At 43.8% G+C, this 19,493-nt stretch overlaps 1 protein-coding gene across 1 annotated transcript; it reads left to right on the top strand.

Annotated features, from left to right (window-relative positions):
• Window positions 1-1,455: 1,455 nt before the first annotated feature.
• LOC116506173 (uncharacterized protein K02A2.6-like) lies at window positions 1,456-4,707 on the top strand (the record flags this gene model as incomplete). The annotated part of the gene is given in 4 exon segments (XM_032213824.1): window positions 1,456-1,809; window positions 2,303-2,903; window positions 2,906-3,043; window positions 3,620-4,707. Coding segments are annotated over 4 exon segments (2,181 nt in total), but the record flags the coding sequence as incomplete, so codon positions are not given.
• Window positions 4,708-19,493: the final 14,786 nt, after the last annotated feature.

Here is a 19,493-nt window from a genome sequence, read left to right as displayed (position 1 = left end):
AATCATTTATTGACTTAATGTAATTTAAACAGTACTTAAATGATAAAGCAGAAATTTTTTAGATGGCATTCTTTTGATATTTACTTATGTATTTAAAATAAATAGCCCTGGACAGCACACACTAAACCTATCAAGAGACAGTCTTCTGGAAGACAAGAAGGTTTTTGAGGTGGAAGACCCTTCCATAGAACTGCCATCACTTCCAGCCATTGATATTTTTGCCCGAAGCTGATGAAACATTCCATAATTGAACAACTCCTTTGACATCTCCCTTTCTAAGTCCCAAGAGTTTTATAGAAGTCCATGCTTGTGCCTCTATAGCAGAAAACGTCAAACATCTTGCAGATGTGAACCCCCAGAATTCCCCAGCCAGCATGGAATTGAAGTCCACAAGTCTTAAAGCTGCCAGGTTTGGAGACCCCTGATCTATTTGTCGTTTCCTAAGGTAAGCCAACACCAGGGTTCACTCATCAGAAAGCCACACAGAATCCCTTTCTCTGGTGGTGAATCCCAGTCTTATTTCTTGACAATGCCTACGAGTTAAAGACATTTGTTATATATCAATATCGAACTTTTTTTTTTTTTTTTTTGGAGGATGAGGGCCATGCTTGACATTTTTTTGTGGGAGGGGTATTAAGTATTCATGAGCTATGCAAATGGCTCAGTTGGTTAAACCTAGTTCAGCACCATTGTGGAGGTCAGCAACAGCCTCCCCCCGTCCTGATTGGTCGGGACGCGGAGGAGGCTGTTGCCGGCCGAACGATAGCTTGGATTGGACCAGGGACTTGACAGCTGTTGCTGCCCAAGTCCCGGGTTCCTATTGGCCGCCTTGTTCATATATAGTTTGGCGCGCACCGCGTTTCCCTCGAATCGCTGTCATACTTTACCAGTTAATAAAGAAATAGTTGTTGTTCACCCTGTGGTCGCGTCCCTCCTTTCAGTCTTCAAAACTGGCGACGAGGATGGGATCAGCGATTCCGCGATGCTAGGGTGAAAAGAGAGAGACAAGCAGTTAGCTGCCGCCGAGTAGACCGGCAACGGATACTGCCTGAAAGAAGGAAAAAAATTTTTTGTGTGTCTTCTCATCGTCTCTCCCTTCACTACGGTCAACATGATGTCTGCTCTGCCTCCCTTTGCCCCCTTTACTTCTGCCGGAGAATCATGGGAGGGTTTTATGGAGAGGTTTGAGTGTTATTTGATTGCTTCAAAGAATCAAGCTCAGACCGAGGAAGAAAAGTGCAGCTTCTTCCTCTCCTGCTGCGAACCGTCAATGTTCGCGTCTGCCAGAGCCCTGGCCGCTCCAAGGCCGGCGTATAAGCTGGGGTGGGACGAGCTTATGGCGAGACTTAAAAACCATTACGCTCCCACCCCCTCTGTCATCGCACGCCGTTTGCCTTCCGCCGGCGGGTCCAGAAACAGAATGAGTCGATCAGCCAATTTTTAGAGGCTTTACGGATGGTGGCCGCACAGTGCGAATTTTCAAATTTAGAGGAGAACTTAGTGGAACAGTTCGTGTGCGGGGTCCGCGATGTCAACCTGCGGAGCTGCATGTTCCGGAACCACCGCATCACCCTGCTTCAGGCCGTGGAGACTGCCAGGGCAGCAGAACTGTCAGAGCAGGTCCACGGCCGATATGAGCGGCTGCAGGTATCTGCACCGGAGCGACCACCTCCAGAAGTGTCAACTCAAGCCCATATGGTTGAGGACGACCTGCCGTTTGATGACCCAGAGGAAGATGTGGTGGCACAAATGAGAACTCAGCCTAAGCGGAAGCCGAAACCACAGCCAGCGGCGCAACCGGCGTCCATGGTGCCCTGCCGAGGATGCGGAGGCCGTCACAAACGCCAGGCCTGCCCATTCCTCAATGCCGTTTGCCTCAGATGCAAAGGGGAAGGCCACCTAGCAAAAGTCTGCAGGGCCCTACTGCCGGCACCCTCGTTCCTGCAGTCCTCCCAGCCGTTCCCAGGCGCAGCCGCGCCGCCAGCAGCAGCAGCCCCCGCGGCGGGCTGAAGATTGCTATTCCACCTGTCAACCTAGTAATTCTGACGGTGCGGCGACCCAAGTCGGTGCAGGAGCTCGGAAAGTCTCAGCCTCCGTCCAGCTGGAAGGTCAGCGGTGCCGGATGGAGGTGGACTCTGGCTCTTCACGGTCCCTCCTGCCCTGGTCCCTTTTCTCTAAACTCTGCCCCAAAGTGCCCCAGAGCCACTTGGTGCCGTCTGAGGTTTCCCTGAGGGATTATCAAGGGAGGTTGATTCCTAGCTTGGGATCCTTCCCTATCTCAGTGCGCTATGGGCCATTCCAGGGGAAACTGCCCATTCTAATCGTTAGGGACGACCTGCCGGCCCTTTTGGGCCTGGATTGGTTTCCAGCCCTGGGTTTGTCTATAGGAGGGGTCCACCGGGTTGTCCCCTCGTCCATCGAAGACATATTAAGGGAGTTTGCCGACGTCTTCGATGGCCAGTTGGGTTGTTATAAGGGCACCCCCATCTCTTTAAGTTTAGACCCTCAGGTTGCTCCCATTAGGCTGAAAGCCCGTAGGGTGCCTTTTGCCTTAAGGGCCAAGGTTGACGCCGAACTGGATAAGTTGTTGGCGCAGGAAGTCATCGAGCCCGTTGATCATTCTCCTTGGGAGACACCCATTGTCCTCCCAATTAAACCAGACGGGTCGGTGAGGATCTGCGCCGACTACAAGTCGACGATCAACTTGGCCCTTCAGGCAAACCCCTATCCAGTCCCTGTAGTGCAACACCTGCTCCACTCCCTGGGGCAGGGTTGCACATTCGCCAAACTGGATATGGCGCAGGCCTATCAACAGCTCCCGGTGGATGACGATGCGGCGGCTGCCCAAACCATCGTCACCCATCGTGGGGCTTTCCGTTGTCGCCGCCTTCAATTCGGCATTTCCGTGGCCCGGGGATCTTCCAAAGCCTCATGGAGCGGCTGCTCCATGGGCTACCGGGCGTTGTTCCGTATTTCGATGATGTTCTGATCGCTGCTACCAGCCGCTCAGAACTCATCGAAGTACTCCGGAAGGTCCTCAGTCGTTTCAGGGGCGCGGGCCTAAAACTTAAACGCAGCAAATGCTAGTTTGCTGTTCCTAGGGTGGAATTCTTGGGCTTCATGATTGACGCCCAGGGCATCCACCCCACGCCTTCAAAAGTGGCAGCCATTAGGAACGCCCCGGCACCCACCTCCAAGGCGGAGCTGCAGGCGTTCCTAGGGCTCCTGAATTTCTACGCCCCCTTCATACCGCACAAGGCGTCACTAGCCGAGCCGCTGCATCGGTGGCTCGACCGATCCACGGCCTGGCGCTGGGGGAGCCGCGAAGCGCATGCGTTCGCGGCTGTCAAAGAGACTCTGACGTCAGCGGCAGTCCTGATTCAGTACAATGACAGGATGCCACTGACGTTAGCGTGTGACGCCTCCCCTTATGGAGTTGGGGCCGTCCTGAGCCATGTCCTCCCGAATGGCTCGGAGGCCCCTGTGGCCTATTATTCCCGGACACTCTCCTCGGCGGAGCGAAATTACAGCCAGATCGACAAGGAGGCTCTGGCTGCAGTGTCCGGGATTAAGAGGTTCCATGACTACCTTTATGGTCGGCCTTTCACTCTTGTCACCGACCACAAGCCACTCCTTGGGCTTCTGGCAGGCGACAAGCCGACCCCCCCCATCCTCTCCCCCCGCATGACGAGATGGACGGAGTTCCTTGCAGCGTACTCGTACACGCTGCAGTACCGTCCGGGCAAGCAGCTAGGGCACGCTGATGCCCTAAGCCGCTGCCCCCTGCCGGAGACCGATACCGCCCAGGTGCCCAGTCTCTCCATCCTTTCCATCGCGTCTTCCGGTTTTCCCATTTCTGCCGCGGATGTTGTGGCCTGCACTAAGGCCGATCCGATCCTCTCCCAGGTCGCTTCCTGGGTCTTGAGGGGATGGCCCACTGAGAAGGTGGCAGAGGGTTTTCGGCCCTTTAAAACTCGACAAGCGGAGCTCTCCCTCCACGGGGGGTGCCTCGTTTGGGGGGATCGAGTAGTGATCCCTACAGCTCTTCGGCCACAAGTACTATCCCTGCTCCATAAGGATCACCCGGGCATAGCGCGAATGAAGGCATTAGCCCGTAGCTATGTCTGGTGGCCCTTGTTGGATTCAGAGATAGCGGCCTATGTAGGCCGCTGCACCCCGTGTCAACAATCAAGGCCAAATCCCCCCGCCGGGCCTGCTCACGAGTGGGAGGCTCCGAGAGGCCCATGGTCACGCCTCCATCTGGATTTCGCTGGTCCCTTCCACGGCCAAAATTTCTTGATAGTGGTGGACGCCTACTCCCGCTGGGTGGAACTGGTCCTGATGGGCTCCACCACAGCTGAGAGTACGGTCCGGGCCTTGAGAAGGCTATTCGCAACACATGGGTTGCCGGACCTCATAGTTTCGGACAATGGGCCTCAATTCATGTCCACCATGTTTCAGGAATTTCTGGCCGAGCAAGGGATCCGGCATGCGCCCATAGCCCCGTACCACCCGGCCAGCAATGGCCGGGTGGAGCGGGCGGTCCACTCAGCGAAGGAGGCCCTGGGCCGCATGGACCGGGGCGACTGGCAGGAGAAAGTGGCGGCTTACCTGCTAAGCCAACATTCCACTCCCTGCCCTACGACCAACCGAAGCCCCTCGGAGCTCTTGATGGGCCGGCGTCTGCGGACTCCCCTGGACCGGCTACACCCGTTGTATTCAGGGGATCAGCCGAGCAACCTGGGGGTTACCCCTCCCCGTTCGTTTAAACTGGGGGACACAGTATGGGCCCGAGCATTTTCTGGGCCAACGAAATGGGTTCCGGCCACTGTAACCGCCCTGACAGGCCCCTGTTCTTTTAGGGTCGGATTGGCTGATGGATCCCAATGGAGGCGCCACCTGGATCAACTAAGGAGGCGCCTCCCGCCACCAGCCGACAGCCCGGACCCAGCTGAAGGCAACACCGCCTTCCGGGGTTGCAAGTTGAGGCCTTTGCCACACCAGGCCTCTCCTATCAGTCACCAGAAGCTCAATCCGAAGAGTCGAATCCGCGGGCCTTCATCACACCAGGCCCGGCCTACCCGAGCGCCCCCTGCAGGGGACTCCAACAGAAATCTCAAGCCGCCGCAGAACGGGCCCCACCTCTATCTATGTCTCCCCCCTGTGACACGCCTCCCAGACCTGACTCTGTCATCCAGGACACGCCACCACGGCCTAGCTCACCATTGCCGTTGAGCCCGCCTTCTGGGCTTTCTCGAGTAGGCGTGCCTTGGAGCTACACCCCCTTCCGGGAGGAGCTACGACAAGGAGGTCCTCCTCCGCCGACGACTCCAGTGGAACTGCGAAGGTCGGGGCGGGTCCGGCACCGCCCCGCCTATTTACAGGACTACGCATGCTCCACCCGCGGAGCATGCGCAGAACTGGGGGGAAGGGGTATTAAGTATTCATGAGCTATGCAAATGGCTCAGTTGGTTAAACCTAGTTCAGCACCATTGTGGAGGTCAGCAACAGCCTCCCCCCGTCCTGATTGGTCGGGACGTGGAGGAGGCTGTTGCCGGCCGAACGATAGCTTGGATTGGACCAGGGACTTGACAGCTGTTGCTGCCCAAGTCCCGGGTTCCTATTGGCCGCCTTGTTCATATATATAGTTTGGCGCACACCGCGTTTCCCTCGAATCGCTGTCATACTTTACCAGTTAATAAAGAAATAGTTGTTGTTCACCCTGTGGTCGCGTCCCTCCTTTCAGTCTTCAAAAGAGGGCAAGGCCTGCAGGTTAGCACAGTGAGAGGAGTGTCACAAATGTTCATAAAAATGGGTTTCTTGTTTTTGGGCCAGGTGCACACAGCTTCAAACATGAGGTTGCAGTTGGTCAATATTCTTCTATTTTAATACAAAAAACAAATGTCCAGTGTGAGGTCTAATTTCATTTTTATAAATAAATAGGGTACAAAGGCTGGTGCATATAAGTTGTACACGTAGTCTTCGTCTTACATTCATTCGTTTAGTGACCATTCTAAGTTATAATGGCACTAGAAAAAGTGATTTACACCTGGTACTCGCACTTACAACCGTCACAGCATCCCCATGGTCATGTGATCAAAATTAGGGCGTTTGGCATGTATTTATGATGGTTGCAATATCCTGGGGTCATATGATCACCTTTTGCGACCTTCTGACAAAAAAGTCAGTAGGGGAAGCCAGATTCATTTAACAACCATGTTATCAACTTAACAACTGCAGTGATTCACTTACTGACTCTGCAAGAGAGATTGTAAAATGGGGCAAAACCCACTTAACAAAATGTCTCACTCAGCAATAGAAATTTTGGGCTCAATTATGTTTGTAAGTCAAGGACCACTTACCATTTATACTGGTTTACCATTAACCCTAGGTAAAATTATTTAAAATGTTTAAATCACACACAGCAGGGCCAGCCAGAGAAATATCCCCAGATACTGTGGTACCTAGCAGATGTCGTATTGGATGTATCTGATGATGAACAAGATCATCTTCACCTTTCTTTCCTACTAGGGGTCAGCTATCCTTGCAGCTCACGTATCTGCCTATGTTCCAGTGGTGGGATCCAAAATTTTTTGCTACCTGTCTGTGGGCATGGCTTGGTGGGTGTGGTGTGGTTTGGTGGGCATGGCAGGAGAAGGATACTCTAAAATTTCTATTCCCTTCTGACTTCAGGGGAAGGTTACTGCAAAATCCCCATTTCCTCCCGATCAACTGGGAGGAGATAATAGAGGCAGATAATCAGGAGGCAGATAATAAATGGGGGTGAAGCCACTCAAAGGTGGTATTTACCAGTTCTCCAAACTACTCAAATGTTCCACTACCTGTTCTCCAGAACTGGTCAGAACCTGCTGAATACCACTTCTGCTGTGTTCTAAATCAATTTTCTCATTTTTTCCTTCATTTTTATTAGAGTGCATTCTGGTTTGAATAGCATTACTCTTTTATCTTCACTCAAAGCCACTCTAGATTTTGATGTGATCATTTTCTACAGGAAAACTTCTAATAAATATAGTGAAAAAATAAGTAAAAATGAAGTAACACTCCAGCTGAAAAGAAATGCTGTACATATTTCATATAATACAAAAGGTGTTCTTAGGGAATGGAGATTTCTAGTTGCACATCAAGTTTTCCTCAATTAAAACCACCAGCAGCAAAAGAAGTTATTTAAATGACAACTTGCCAGCTACTATCGATCTTTTCTTGCAATATATAATCATAGGAATCAGTTGGGTGTGTACAAGACACATTCATTTTAGATGAATCCATACTAGAGGAGCAGCACCTGATTAATTTAGTTAGAATTAGAGGGTAGAAAATCTATCTACTCCAAGTTTGGCATAATTAAAACTCTGCTAATACCACACAAGAAATTGTTTTTAAAAGGGCAGGATCACATAGACTAAAACGAGCTTTTACTAATTTAATGCATCATATGACCAGGGCCAAATTCTTATAGCAAAATGCACCCAAGTTAGTTTTATTTATCTTTTTACTAAATGACCTTGGATTGCACAATCCAAATCAAGGCTAAATTGTGGCGTATTAATTTCTCCACACTAAAAATAAGATGTATACCTGTAATCCACTTTGCTATTGACTAAAATATTCCACAGAACTTCCCCCCAAATATATAGTTTGAGGCTATTGCATAGTTTGCCACCTTAGCAAATGGGTCAGAGACATCACTATTTCCTTCTATTTCTTCAGAAACTCCATAATTGCTATGTGTCCCTACAACTATCCTACAAACCAGTGGTGGGTTTCAAAATTTTTTAGAACCTATTCTATAGGTGTGGCCTATTTTGTGGGAGTGGCTTGGTGGGCAAGTGATGGGGTGGGACTGGCTTGGCAGTCATGTTACTGGCTGGGCGTGGCCAACTTGTAAAATGTGGTGAAACTCACTGAACAACACTCTTGCTTAGCAACCAAAATTTTGGGCTCAATTGTGGCATGAGTTCTCTTTCTTTCTTTCTTTCTTTCTTTCTTTCTTTCTTTCTTTCTTTCTTTCTTTCCTTCCTTCCTTCCTTTCTTTTTTCTTTCCTTCCTTTCTTTCTTTCTCCTCCTTCCTTTCTTTCCTTCCTTCCCTCCTTCCTTCCTTTCTTGTCTCCCTCTTTCCCCCTTCCCTTTTCCTCTTTCTTTCTCTTTCCTTCTTTCTTTTTCTTTCCCTTTCTCTCTCTCTCTTACTCTGTCAATAGACCATTCTATTTCCTTCTTAATCATAAAGCCAGCTGGATGACCTTGGCCAGTAATTCTTGCAGCCCCACAAAGAAGACAATGGCAAATCCTAACTGTAACTTTATCTAGAAAATTGCAGAGATGTGTCAAGGCAGTCACCTGGAATCAACACTGAATTGAAAGCATTTCTCTGTATATCATCCATCCATCCATCCATCCTTTTCATATGGACATACAGAGCTGATAACAACAGTTGCCAATCCATGGATTGACCTGCAGATATTCTGGCTTCCATCTTATCCTAAACCAATTTCAGTAAAGGTTGGATTTGAGACCATGTTCTTGTTTTTATTTACTTATTGTTGGTTTCATTTTCTACCACCACATTTGTCCATCCCATATCTTCGATTTCACTGGAGAGGAATGAAAAAGAAGTGCTTCAGAGGAGCTTTTTCAGTTAAAGATTAAAAGCAGGAGAAGCATGGGGGGAGAAGCAGAAACATATCCAAGAGTTTTTTTTTTAAAAAAAAACCCCAATGATAATTACTTGCTCTGATTTATGTTCATGAACTGGGAGAATCAGAAGAGATCATGGCCCCCAAACGGACATGACACATATCTGGGAAGACAATATGAACTGAATGCCAAATAGATCATTTTCCAGTCCTACTTTGCATGCAAGTTGGAATTTATTTCACAAACCTAGGGGGAAAAATTATCAACAGACTCAGAACTATATGAATAGGAATATCCACTAAAATAAGTAAACCACAAAAAGGCATTTTAAAAAATCCTTGCAACATAGGAAAATATGTTGGCCTAATGTCTCACTTGGTTACTTAATTGTGATTTGCACTAACATGATAATTTGCTGTAATGGAAAACTGTGGTTATTATAATGTGAGTGGAAAATTTCCTTAGGCTATTAAAAAAGAAGGAAAAGGGTCCTGGAATGCATGACCTTAAGTTTTTACTATTAAATTTCCTTCTGAAAGCAAACATTAGTCTGTCTGAATACAGTTCATGCATAATTTCTCAGTTAAATATCTGGCCTACCAATAATATGAAGAAATACTACAAAATGTGTGTGTTATTATATACTATTACATATCATAAGGTAAAGATACCCCTTGCATATATGTGCTAGTCATTCCCGACTCTAGGGGGCAGTGGTCATCTCCGTTTCAAAGCCAAAGCGTCAGCACTGTCTGGAAACTTCTCTGTGGTCATGTGGCCAGCATGACTAAGCGCTGAAGGCACACGGAGCACTGTTACCTTCCCACCAAAGGTGATCCCTATTTTTCTACTTGCATTTTTACATGCTTTCGAACTGCTAGGTTGGCAGAAGCTGGGACAAGTAACCGGAGCTCACTCCATTATTGGGCACTAGGGATTTGAACTGCCAAACTGCTGACCTTTCTGATAGACAAACTCAGTGTCTTAGCCACTGAGCCACCACATTCCTTATTATCATTGGTGGGTTGATGCTGGTTTTACTACCGGTTCGCTTCTTGCACGCTTTGCTTCATACGTGTTGCTGCGTGCTTGTGCATTGTTCAATGTAAATGTGAACTGTGCATGCACTATCACTAGGAAACAACATGGCAGCGGCATCAGCGGTGGCGAGGGAACCGGTATGGGGGTTCTGTGACCTAGGCAAAAATACCACTACTAGTTCGGTTGACCCTGTGCAACCCACCTTTGCTTATTATATCATATATACTATCATAGATATTATCATATCTATGATAGTATATATGATATTAATACTATCATTCCTTATCTATCCTCTCTGACTCTATTAAAACCATTAAGAATCTACACTATAATTGGTGGGGAAAAACAAATGTCTGTCTTATAAAAAAAATGTTCTAGGCTAAACAAAGGCTGTCAGAAAACATAATGCTAACTTTAATCCACAGATTTAATGAAAAGAATCTGACTTTAGGAGCATCTAATCTTGAGCGCTGCTTTTGACTCAATTGCATTACATCTAGAAAAAGAGAACTCCTGCCAGCCAGGTACAGAGAAAAATATTTTTTTCTCTCTTTTTGTAAATTCTGTCCCCAAGTCAGAGAAGTAATAAAATTAAGAACGTCTCGGGAGAACGCTGGAGCCGGAGCTTCGAGAGACAAGTAATCTGATTTCAACCTTCTTTGAGATAAAAGTTGAGCAAACAATTAGAGGGAAGATCTCAAGCTGCCTCCAGCATTGTCAGACAGTATTAGCTGAATAGAGAAGAAACATTATTGTCTGTGAGGGAAGTGCAATGAGGTTAGTCTCTCAGGTCGCTGTAGAATTGTGCTTTATTTTATGTATTGTTCCTGCCCAGCAGTATCCTCTAACCATAATCCTCTAGAACAACAGAAGGCAGATTTGGTCATTTGAGAAAGGCTGGTCAATGTCACCTTTCTGATGGCAACATCTGCAACCCAGGGACAAAGCAATTTGAACCAAAAGGACTGGCAAGGTGGGCCTAGGATCCCAACCTAAATAATGGCTAGAAATGAGAATGCTTTTCTTCTTTCCCTTTGTTTTGTCCTATGGTCTGTTCTCCCAACTTACTTAGCAACTGCTTTGTTTAGTAACAGGAATTTTGGGCTCAATTGTTGTCAAGCACTACTTGTGCTAATAAATAGGGGAGTTTAGCAGCGGTGGGATTCATTTTTTTTTACTACCATTTCTGTGGGCATAGCATGGCTTGCTGGGCATGGCAGGGGAAGGATACTGTAAAATCTCAATTCCTACCCTATTCCAGGGGCAGGTTACAGCAAAATCCCCATTCCCTCCTGATCAGCTGGGACTCAGGAGGCAGAGAATAGATGGAGGCGGGGCCAGTCAGAGGTGGTTTGTACTGGTTCTCTGAACTACTCAAAACCTCCGCTACCGGTCTCCAGAACTGGTCAGAACCTGCTGAATACCACCTCTGGAGTTTAGTTTTGGAGGGGAAAGGCCTGAGTAACAAAATAAGAGAAAGCATAACAAGCATTGACCTTTGAATTGCTGTACTGTACAATTTATGACACAATGGATCCCCACATTTCTGTGGCTAAGTGAGACCAATGTTAAGTGAATTTGGCTCCATTTTACAACCTTTATTGCCACAGTTGTTAAGTGAATCACTGCAAATGTTAACTTAGTAACACTAGTGTTAAGTGACTCTGGCTTCCCCATTGACTTTGCTTGTCAGAAGGTCGCAAAAGGGGAATCACATGACCCTGGGTCACTGCAACCATCATAAATATGAGTCAGTTCACAAGCATGTGACTTTTGATTACCCCGGGGATGGTGCAACGGTCGTAAGTGTGAAAAACAGCCATACATCACTTTTTCCCGTACCATTGTAATTTTGAACAGTAGGTAAATGAACTATTGTAAGTCGAGGACCACCTGTATTATCTAGCTTAAAATTGCATTAGAGATGATGGCAAAAGGGCAGCAAAATATATCTTGGCTAAACAACTTGACTCTCTCTATTGCGCTTTAGCCTAATGTCATTCAAGTGATTATAAAGGGATGCAAGAAAGCTCTGAGCTGGTTAGAATTATTGCATGATACCTAGAAGAGAATTGTCAGGATACAGATGCCCTCATTTAATTTGAATGAAGATAATTTTTAGTTGAAAGGAGAGGCTCCATTCTAGTTTGGTAAAAGTCCAAGAGATGTTTTTTATAATGCAAGAGCTTTGATAAAAATACCCCACCATGCCCTTCTCTGATGTACATTTACAAAAGTGCAAAAGTGCTTAAGAAGAAGAAAGATCTATGGTGATCTGAATTTTCTTAATTACGCAGAAGAGGAAGAGTTGGATATATTGCCTATTGTTATACAAAAACAAACTCTTCTCATTTTTTTGGCACTGAAGGTGGAAATACACAGACATAAGCATGCACTGAATGCTATAGAAGTCAGGTCTCTGTCTATCGTGACCTAGTAGATTGAATTGGATCACATTGATTCAGATAATGACTGCTATCCTCCTGCCTTATCAATCATTGCGCTAGAAATATCTTGTCTTTTCCTCTCCTCTCAGCCCAGGAAAAGAAAGGAACTATTCCTTCTTACAGTTTGACATTTTTTCAATGATTTCCTAAATCCTGAAGCAAGAGTTTGCTTTTGATTACTTTTAATTTACTCCGTTCCCCAAGGAAAGTATAAAAATGGCCTTCAATCTTCCTGCAAGTCAAAGAACACAGCATCCAACAACAGCCATCTCTCTCTCTCTCTCTCTCTTTTCTCTTGTTTTGGTTCAGAGAAAAGAACTTGTCCTTTCTGCAGTAAAAGGGAAGCTAAGTACATTATTTTCTATATGTCCTTCTTTTATGTTGCACCCCGAGAGAATCAAGCTCAGAAATGGACTTTTCCCTCCTTTCTCTTAAATTTGCTTTATCCACTTATCTTCGCATTTTACCTACAGCCAGTCTAGAGAGCACTGACCTCTGAGTTAACCTGTCGCCTGTTAACAACTTTAAATCTCTTGTTTTACTTGCTTGGCAAGAATTTTCATGTTAACTTGCTTCCTCTCCTTCTCACGCGGAAATGGGATGTATTAAATCCACTATAGAGAAGAGCTTAAAATCTTTGTGTTAACCTATAGCCTGATCTTTCCAACTCCTGAACAGCAAGTGATGGTTTCGTGACCTTGCATCCTAATAGCTTCAATTATTCTTTAATCACTGTATCAATGGTTATTGACTATATTTTCATTTTTTGACTTCTTGAGTGCATTAGCCTCTTTAATAACCTATTCTGTCAAGTTCCTACTGAATGGGCTCTGTGTGGGACTCTAGTTCATTGCAAAGTGAAGAACGTGCCCTACTTGGAAGAGGAGAAGTCCAGTCAAAGCAAAGGCCTTTGCAGGATTGAAGGCGTTCAGGAACATAACAAACAAATATCATGCCACTGTGATGCAAGCCTTTCCCTTTCATGCAAGGGTTGCAACATCAGAAAAGGAAAAGAGCTCCTCCTTGCCGGCACACAGTGTTATCCTCCCCTCCCCCTCTCCCCATCCTTAACTGGTGCTTCTGGTTGATAAAAATAAAATCTTCAACTCATAGTGGTTCTTGGTGGCTTTGAAGACATTCATGCAGTTTCCCTAGCAATAGCAATAAACAGCAACAGCAATAAATAGCAATAGCAATTAATAGCACTACAGGGCTTTCTGGGCAGTGTACACAGTTTACAATTCAGTAACAAAACTGAAGTTATTTTCAACATATTTTGTCAACTTCCTAGTCCAGTGATGGCTAACCTTTTTGCCCTCGCGTGTCGAAAGTGTGCACGTGTGCGTGACACCACCCACATGCGTGCCCACACCCATAATACCATGAGTGCACCCCAGCCTCCTGCGCACGTGCATGCAACCCCCCCCCCGGTGCCCCATTTTGGACCTAGCAGGCCTCCCTGGGACTAAAAAAGGGGTGCGCCATCCCCCCGTGCTCCCCCCCATGCACGACTATGTTACAGTGTTATGTCGGCCTTGTATGCACCTTTATTCCTCTCTAGCATTCATCTCCATTGTTCAGTGATGCATTTCCTGCCTCTCTAGGATTTATCTCTATCTGATATATTCTTAATGGTTTGTTTAGTGCTTTGCAGAGACCCGAAAATCAGCTGGTACATGGGAGGGATGCACATGCTTGGTGGAGCTCAGCTGGCCATAGATTTTCATCATTGTCCTAGTCTAATCCAATTAGTAGGATTCCCTGATAGTCTCCAGCCATGTATCATGAAGTCTGGCCATGCTTAGCTTCTGAATCCAATCAAAGTTGCTTGAGTGCTGCTATATATCATGACAACCAAAGAGAACTCTAGGAGAAATTATGGGATGCTGCAATAGAAATGTATAAGTAGTCATGATGAGTTGTATAATGGTCACTTCCAAAGGGCAATGTTTGCCAACATTATGAGAAATATGTAAATTTTGGTTTACCTGTATATAGATGCTTGCAGCTTCATAATGAATTACAGAAGCAGAAGATGATTACTCAATTATCATTTTCTCTCTCTCTTTAGTGTTATGTTTTTAGATTGTGACTTACATTAATTTTATTTGGCTTTCAAAATTGAAAATTAACGTTTAACTTTTAGATCAATATCTACTGCAGACTTGTGAAGTTACATTAATTTCTGTACAGATTCAACTGATACCAACTTTTGGATTTAATTATAATTTTGTAATTCAGCTCACTGATCAAAAGTAAACAAAAAATGGGTACAAAAATAACATACATTTAAGGAACAGGGAGAACATAAAGAAAATGAAATATACAAACATGTTTATTGCTATTAAAAACTGATTGCTTGTTTTGTAAAATGCCAGATAGTTAATTAATTTCATAACAATCAGAAGATTTCACAAGAACTCACTGTGAAAAAGACTTAGACATATCCATATACAAGGCAACTGACCAACAAAAGGTACTTAGGATAAGGATATAAAACTATAATAATCTCTGGAACATCTTGCCTCCTAAAGCCTCCTTTCTTTTCGTGAGGGCCTAAAGACGTGTCTCTGCCAGTTGGCCTGGAGTCTCAATGGGAGAAGAGAACAGTGGAGATGGTTGATGGAGTAACAATGGATCCCACTTCCCACTTCACTCTGCCCTCCTCACATGTCCTTGATTTCAATCTTTGCTTTTAATTTATTCATGTTTTAGTGTAGATATATTTTTATGTCTGTAAGCCTCCCAGAGTTACCTTACAGTAAGATGGGCAGTCAGTCAATCTTGAAGAGTTCTATTTTTTTCCTTTTTCTCTACCTGCAGCTTGATTATTTATTTATAATTTTATAATTTTACTTTTGTTTGTGTATGAATGCTCCCTTAAATGTTTTAAACTATCCTCAAAAGGGAAAGCAATGTGTATCACATGAGAGTATAGAGACAGTCCTCATTTAGCCATGATAATTGGGACTGACAACTTGATTGTTAAGTGAAATAGTTGCTAAGCAAAGTTGAGACTGTGCTTACAATCTTACTTCAGCTTTCTTTGCTGTACATGTTTGTGAAGATAGTAAAGGCAAGGTTGGATCGTAAAGTTACCTTTTTATTACTGTTGTAATTAAACCGGGTATTGTTAAATGAGGACTACTTGTATGCAAGATGTGGGGATTCTAAAGGTTTCAAACTTAGTGATTGAGCCACGGTGACACAGTGGTTAGAATGCAGTATTGCAGGTAAACTCTGCCCACTGCCAGCAGCTCGTTCCTGACTGGCTCAAGGTTGACGCAGCCTTCCATCCTTCTGAGGTTGGGTAAAATGAGGACCCAGATTGTTGGGGGCAATAAGCTGACTCTCTAAATCATATAGACAGAGCTGTAAAGCTCTATGAAACAGTATACGAGTCAAAGTGTCACTGCTGTTGCTACTTTGGGAAAATTTGAATAACCTTATCACAAGAGTGCCAGCTCTTCTGAGTGCAGAGCAATTTTGTAAGTCATGGTCAGGACATTCTTTCATTTTCAAAATGATTACAATCTACATGGTATGGTATCAGGATCAGAGGTGGTATTCAGCAGGTTCTGATCAGTTCTGGTGAACCAGTAGTGGAAATTTTGAGTAGTTTGGAGAACCGGTAAATATCACCTCTGACTGGCTCGCCCACATCTATTCTCTGCCTCCTGATCAGGAGGAGATGGGGATTTTGCAGTATCCTTCCCCTGCCACGCCCAACAAGCCATGCCTACCAAGCCACGGGCACAGAACCAGTAGTAAAAAAAATTGAATCCCACCACTGATCAGGATGCTGTTTCATCCCTGTTATTGACTGAGATTTGATGTAATAATGAATAGAATAGAATAGAATAGAATCTGGAAGGGACCTTTGAGGTCTTCAAGTCCAAACCCCTGCTCAAGCAGAAGAACCTATACTATTTCAGATCAGTGACTGTCTAGTCTCTTCTTAAAAACCTCCAATGATAGAGCACTCACAATTTCTTAAGGCAAACTATTCCACAGGTTAATTGTCCCCACTGTTAGGAAGTTTCTCCTTAATTCCATATTTCTTTTCTCTTTGGTTAGTTTCCAACCATTGTTTCTTGTCCTGGTTTCTGGTGCTCTGTAGAATAATTTGACCTCCTCTTCTTTGTGGCAGCCACTCAAGTGCTGGAATACTGCTATCATGTCACCCCTTGTCAGGTGCTGCTTCATTTAATAATCAGGAAAGAAACCACTCAACTCCATTTGTTTGAAATTAAGTGTACTTTTACTAATTACAAACGAATAGTAGCAAAGCTAAGCTGAATCTGGTTAATTAGGCGTGAAAGCAAAGAATATCATGTATAGGTCAATCCCCTCCCCTTGGCACCCCAGTCCATAGTCCAATTATAATTCACCCAACTGTCAGGTGGGAGATATCTTCAAAAAACATCATCAGGGTGGAATGCTGGACAGTTAACCTTGGCGGGAAACTCCCTTCCTCCACATGCGCAATGAGATGGTCAGGACAGAGTCTAGAATATTCCTCCAGCACATAATGATTCCCCTCCCAAATATCATGCCCCCCCTCCCCGTTGCAATGGCAGCCGAAGCAGTAGCAAAGCAGAGGCTGACACCCCTAATTCTTCTTTTCTTTAGAATAGACAAACCCATATCCTGCAGTCATTCTTCATACATTTTAGTCTCCAGGCCTTGGAGATGATGGGGGATAGGACATGAGAATTACCTGGCAATATACTTAAAGCAGAAATTCCTTGTGTTCAGTTACTGACTTTCTGCATATTTAGGGGTGCTAGTTAATGGCTAGTGGACAGCATCATCAGCAATTAAGATTGCTGTCAATTGTCTGCAGGCTTAATAAGTAAATTTACTTTTTAAAAACTTTTTTAAAAAGTTAACATTCCTATTCCATGTGTACAGTACTGTGTATTTTGCCAGTGGACTTCTGTTTGCAGACAGGTAGGTATTGGGCAAATGTAAATGGAAGTCTGTGCATTCATTGCATGTATTGCCCATGGGATTACACAAATGCTACTAAAGCTACTGAGTTTCTGAAGTTGTAAATTTGGGAATTAAATTAATGTAATTTGTGAAATATCATCGCTAATTATTATTTTTGCAGGTACATTTAGTACAAAAAGGCCCAAATGATTAACACGCTTGCTTTTTGTTATGTCTATTAGGCAGGCATTAGAAACAATAGGCAATAAAATTTCTATTTTAGAAAAGGATGCTATTTGTAAAACCGCATTGCTAATTATTATTATTACAGGAACTTTTAGTAGAAACAGGCCCTAATGATTAACATGCATAATATTGCTTTTTGTTATGTCAGTTAGACATTAAAAACAATGGGCGACTTCAGGATGCTCTATAGTCATGTTATTTTTACACTGGATAATGTATGTGAACATTTTTTTTGTGAATGAATAAAATAATGTTTTTTCAAAAAATTAAAATGCTTTATATAAATCATTTTTGTTCTATCAAAGCTCAGAAAAAGCCAAGAAATATTTAGACCAAGAATGTTCTTCTTGTTGTAAGCTTGATATAAGGCATTTTCCATTTTGAAGATGCTCTTCATGTTACATATTTCTGACATTTAACAGTTAGTGCATCTTTGACAATGTCAACAGTGAGTATAAAACTATGTATTTCAGCTTAAAAGTAGGCAGAGTTTAAAGGGTTGCAGTCTTAATATTTCAGTGCAAAAATAACATGACTATAGAGCATCCTGAAGTTCTGGCTTTCAGAAATCATAAGTTCATCTCATAAAAACAAGTAGGAGCCAACACATCTTATAATTTTCCCAGGTTTTGATTACCATGGAAGCTTCTTCCAAACATCTGGTCACCTTGAGACACAGCAATGGATGCAAGCAATTACTCTATTCTAATTGCAAAGAAGTAATGAGCTCCATTAGTTCAAATGGTATTTTTTAACACTCAAGCCTAGGCATATGCATGAGACACTTTGCTGAATCAATTACTGTATTGCTTTTATCCACATGAACAGAAATGTGTATGAGACCCAGTACTTCTGTGGCCTCTGACAGTTTCATAAGCCCTGTAGTACCATCAGGCCTCTTATTTGGCATTGCTAAGAAAATCAAGCTATATTGTTTGGCATTATTTTATGTTTCCTTCTATATGAAAGTCAAATTCAAAGAACTCTGTCATTAAGCTCATATTTCCAATGGGACAAGATGTTTTCCACTCAGATAATAAACATTATCTGCAAGTTTTATGAGGGGAAAGGGGAGGAGGCTTACCTTCCCCCTTCTCATCTAGAGTAGCTTTGAAATAGGAGATTTTGAAAGTCTCAAGTTGAAATAATGTGGCATCTTCTCCTTCCATATCAAATAGCCCTTAGTGTCTAAATTGCTGTGATGGTTTCTGTAATAAACCTTAGTTAGACGTGTCTGGTTATGTCTCTTCTGTTATTATTTAAATCCTGGGACAGATTAGTTTTCAGTAGTTTAATTTAGTGATAAACTAAATGTTTTTTTTTCATTGTTAGGGATGTATATGTCTTAGTCTGTTATATGTTATCTGTACTTTTACATTGAGTTTTGAGACATTCTTGGCAGTTAAACAGAAATAGTTGTCTTTATCTTCTCTTGGATTTTATTTTATTTTATTGCTATTGTTATTTTGGACTGGCCTGTCTACGTCATAGCCCTCAAATTTCTTCGCAGCCTCCCATTCTTGATATAATCAAGTCCAACCCTGTTTAGATTTTTAAATTCTATCAAGGTCAACTAGTTGCAGTTGAACAACAATGTAGTTTTTTATTTTAACAACACTGAGCACTATCTCTTGATAAAAAGACATTATAAATAAGAACATTAGTATACTGTACATACTTCATGCTGTACAAGGATCCCTCAGGTCGTCATAGAAATACATAAAGAGAAAAGCTTATGCTAAAATTAATTCCTTCTCATGTCTCATTATCTGTCTGAATGGAATAGCATTCCATCATGTGTTGTCAGTCTCAAACCCAAAGACAAGACAGTAAAATTCAATCAATCCCAGTTATTTATTTGCTAACATGTAATGGACAGAATCTTGCCAGACTAAAGCTATACGTTTCTAATCTAGTAGATACATCCTGAGAGATTCCTAGGTGTGGCTGCCCTGAACCTCCTTCTCCCTTCCCTATCCAGCTTAGGACTGTACAGTCTCCTAACTTGTTTTTTTTTCCCTCTGGAATGTGCTGTTCCTCCCTGGCAAACCATGTTGCTGCTGAGATTTGTCTCTCACTCTTTCTCTTTCCATCAAATATGTGCCCAAATCTCCTGAAATAGATCATTTGAACCATAACTGGTTCTTCCTATGCTGTTTAGGAAAAACAGAT

The sequence above is a fragment of the Thamnophis elegans genome, chromosome 3, assembly GCF_009769535.1.
Source record: "Thamnophis elegans isolate rThaEle1 chromosome 3, rThaEle1.pri, whole genome shotgun sequence".
Lineage (NCBI taxonomy): Eukaryota > Metazoa > Chordata > Lepidosauria > Squamata > Colubridae > Thamnophis > Thamnophis elegans.
Note: the sequence above shows the minus strand (reverse complement) of the source record. Positions and strands in the feature narration are given on the sequence as shown.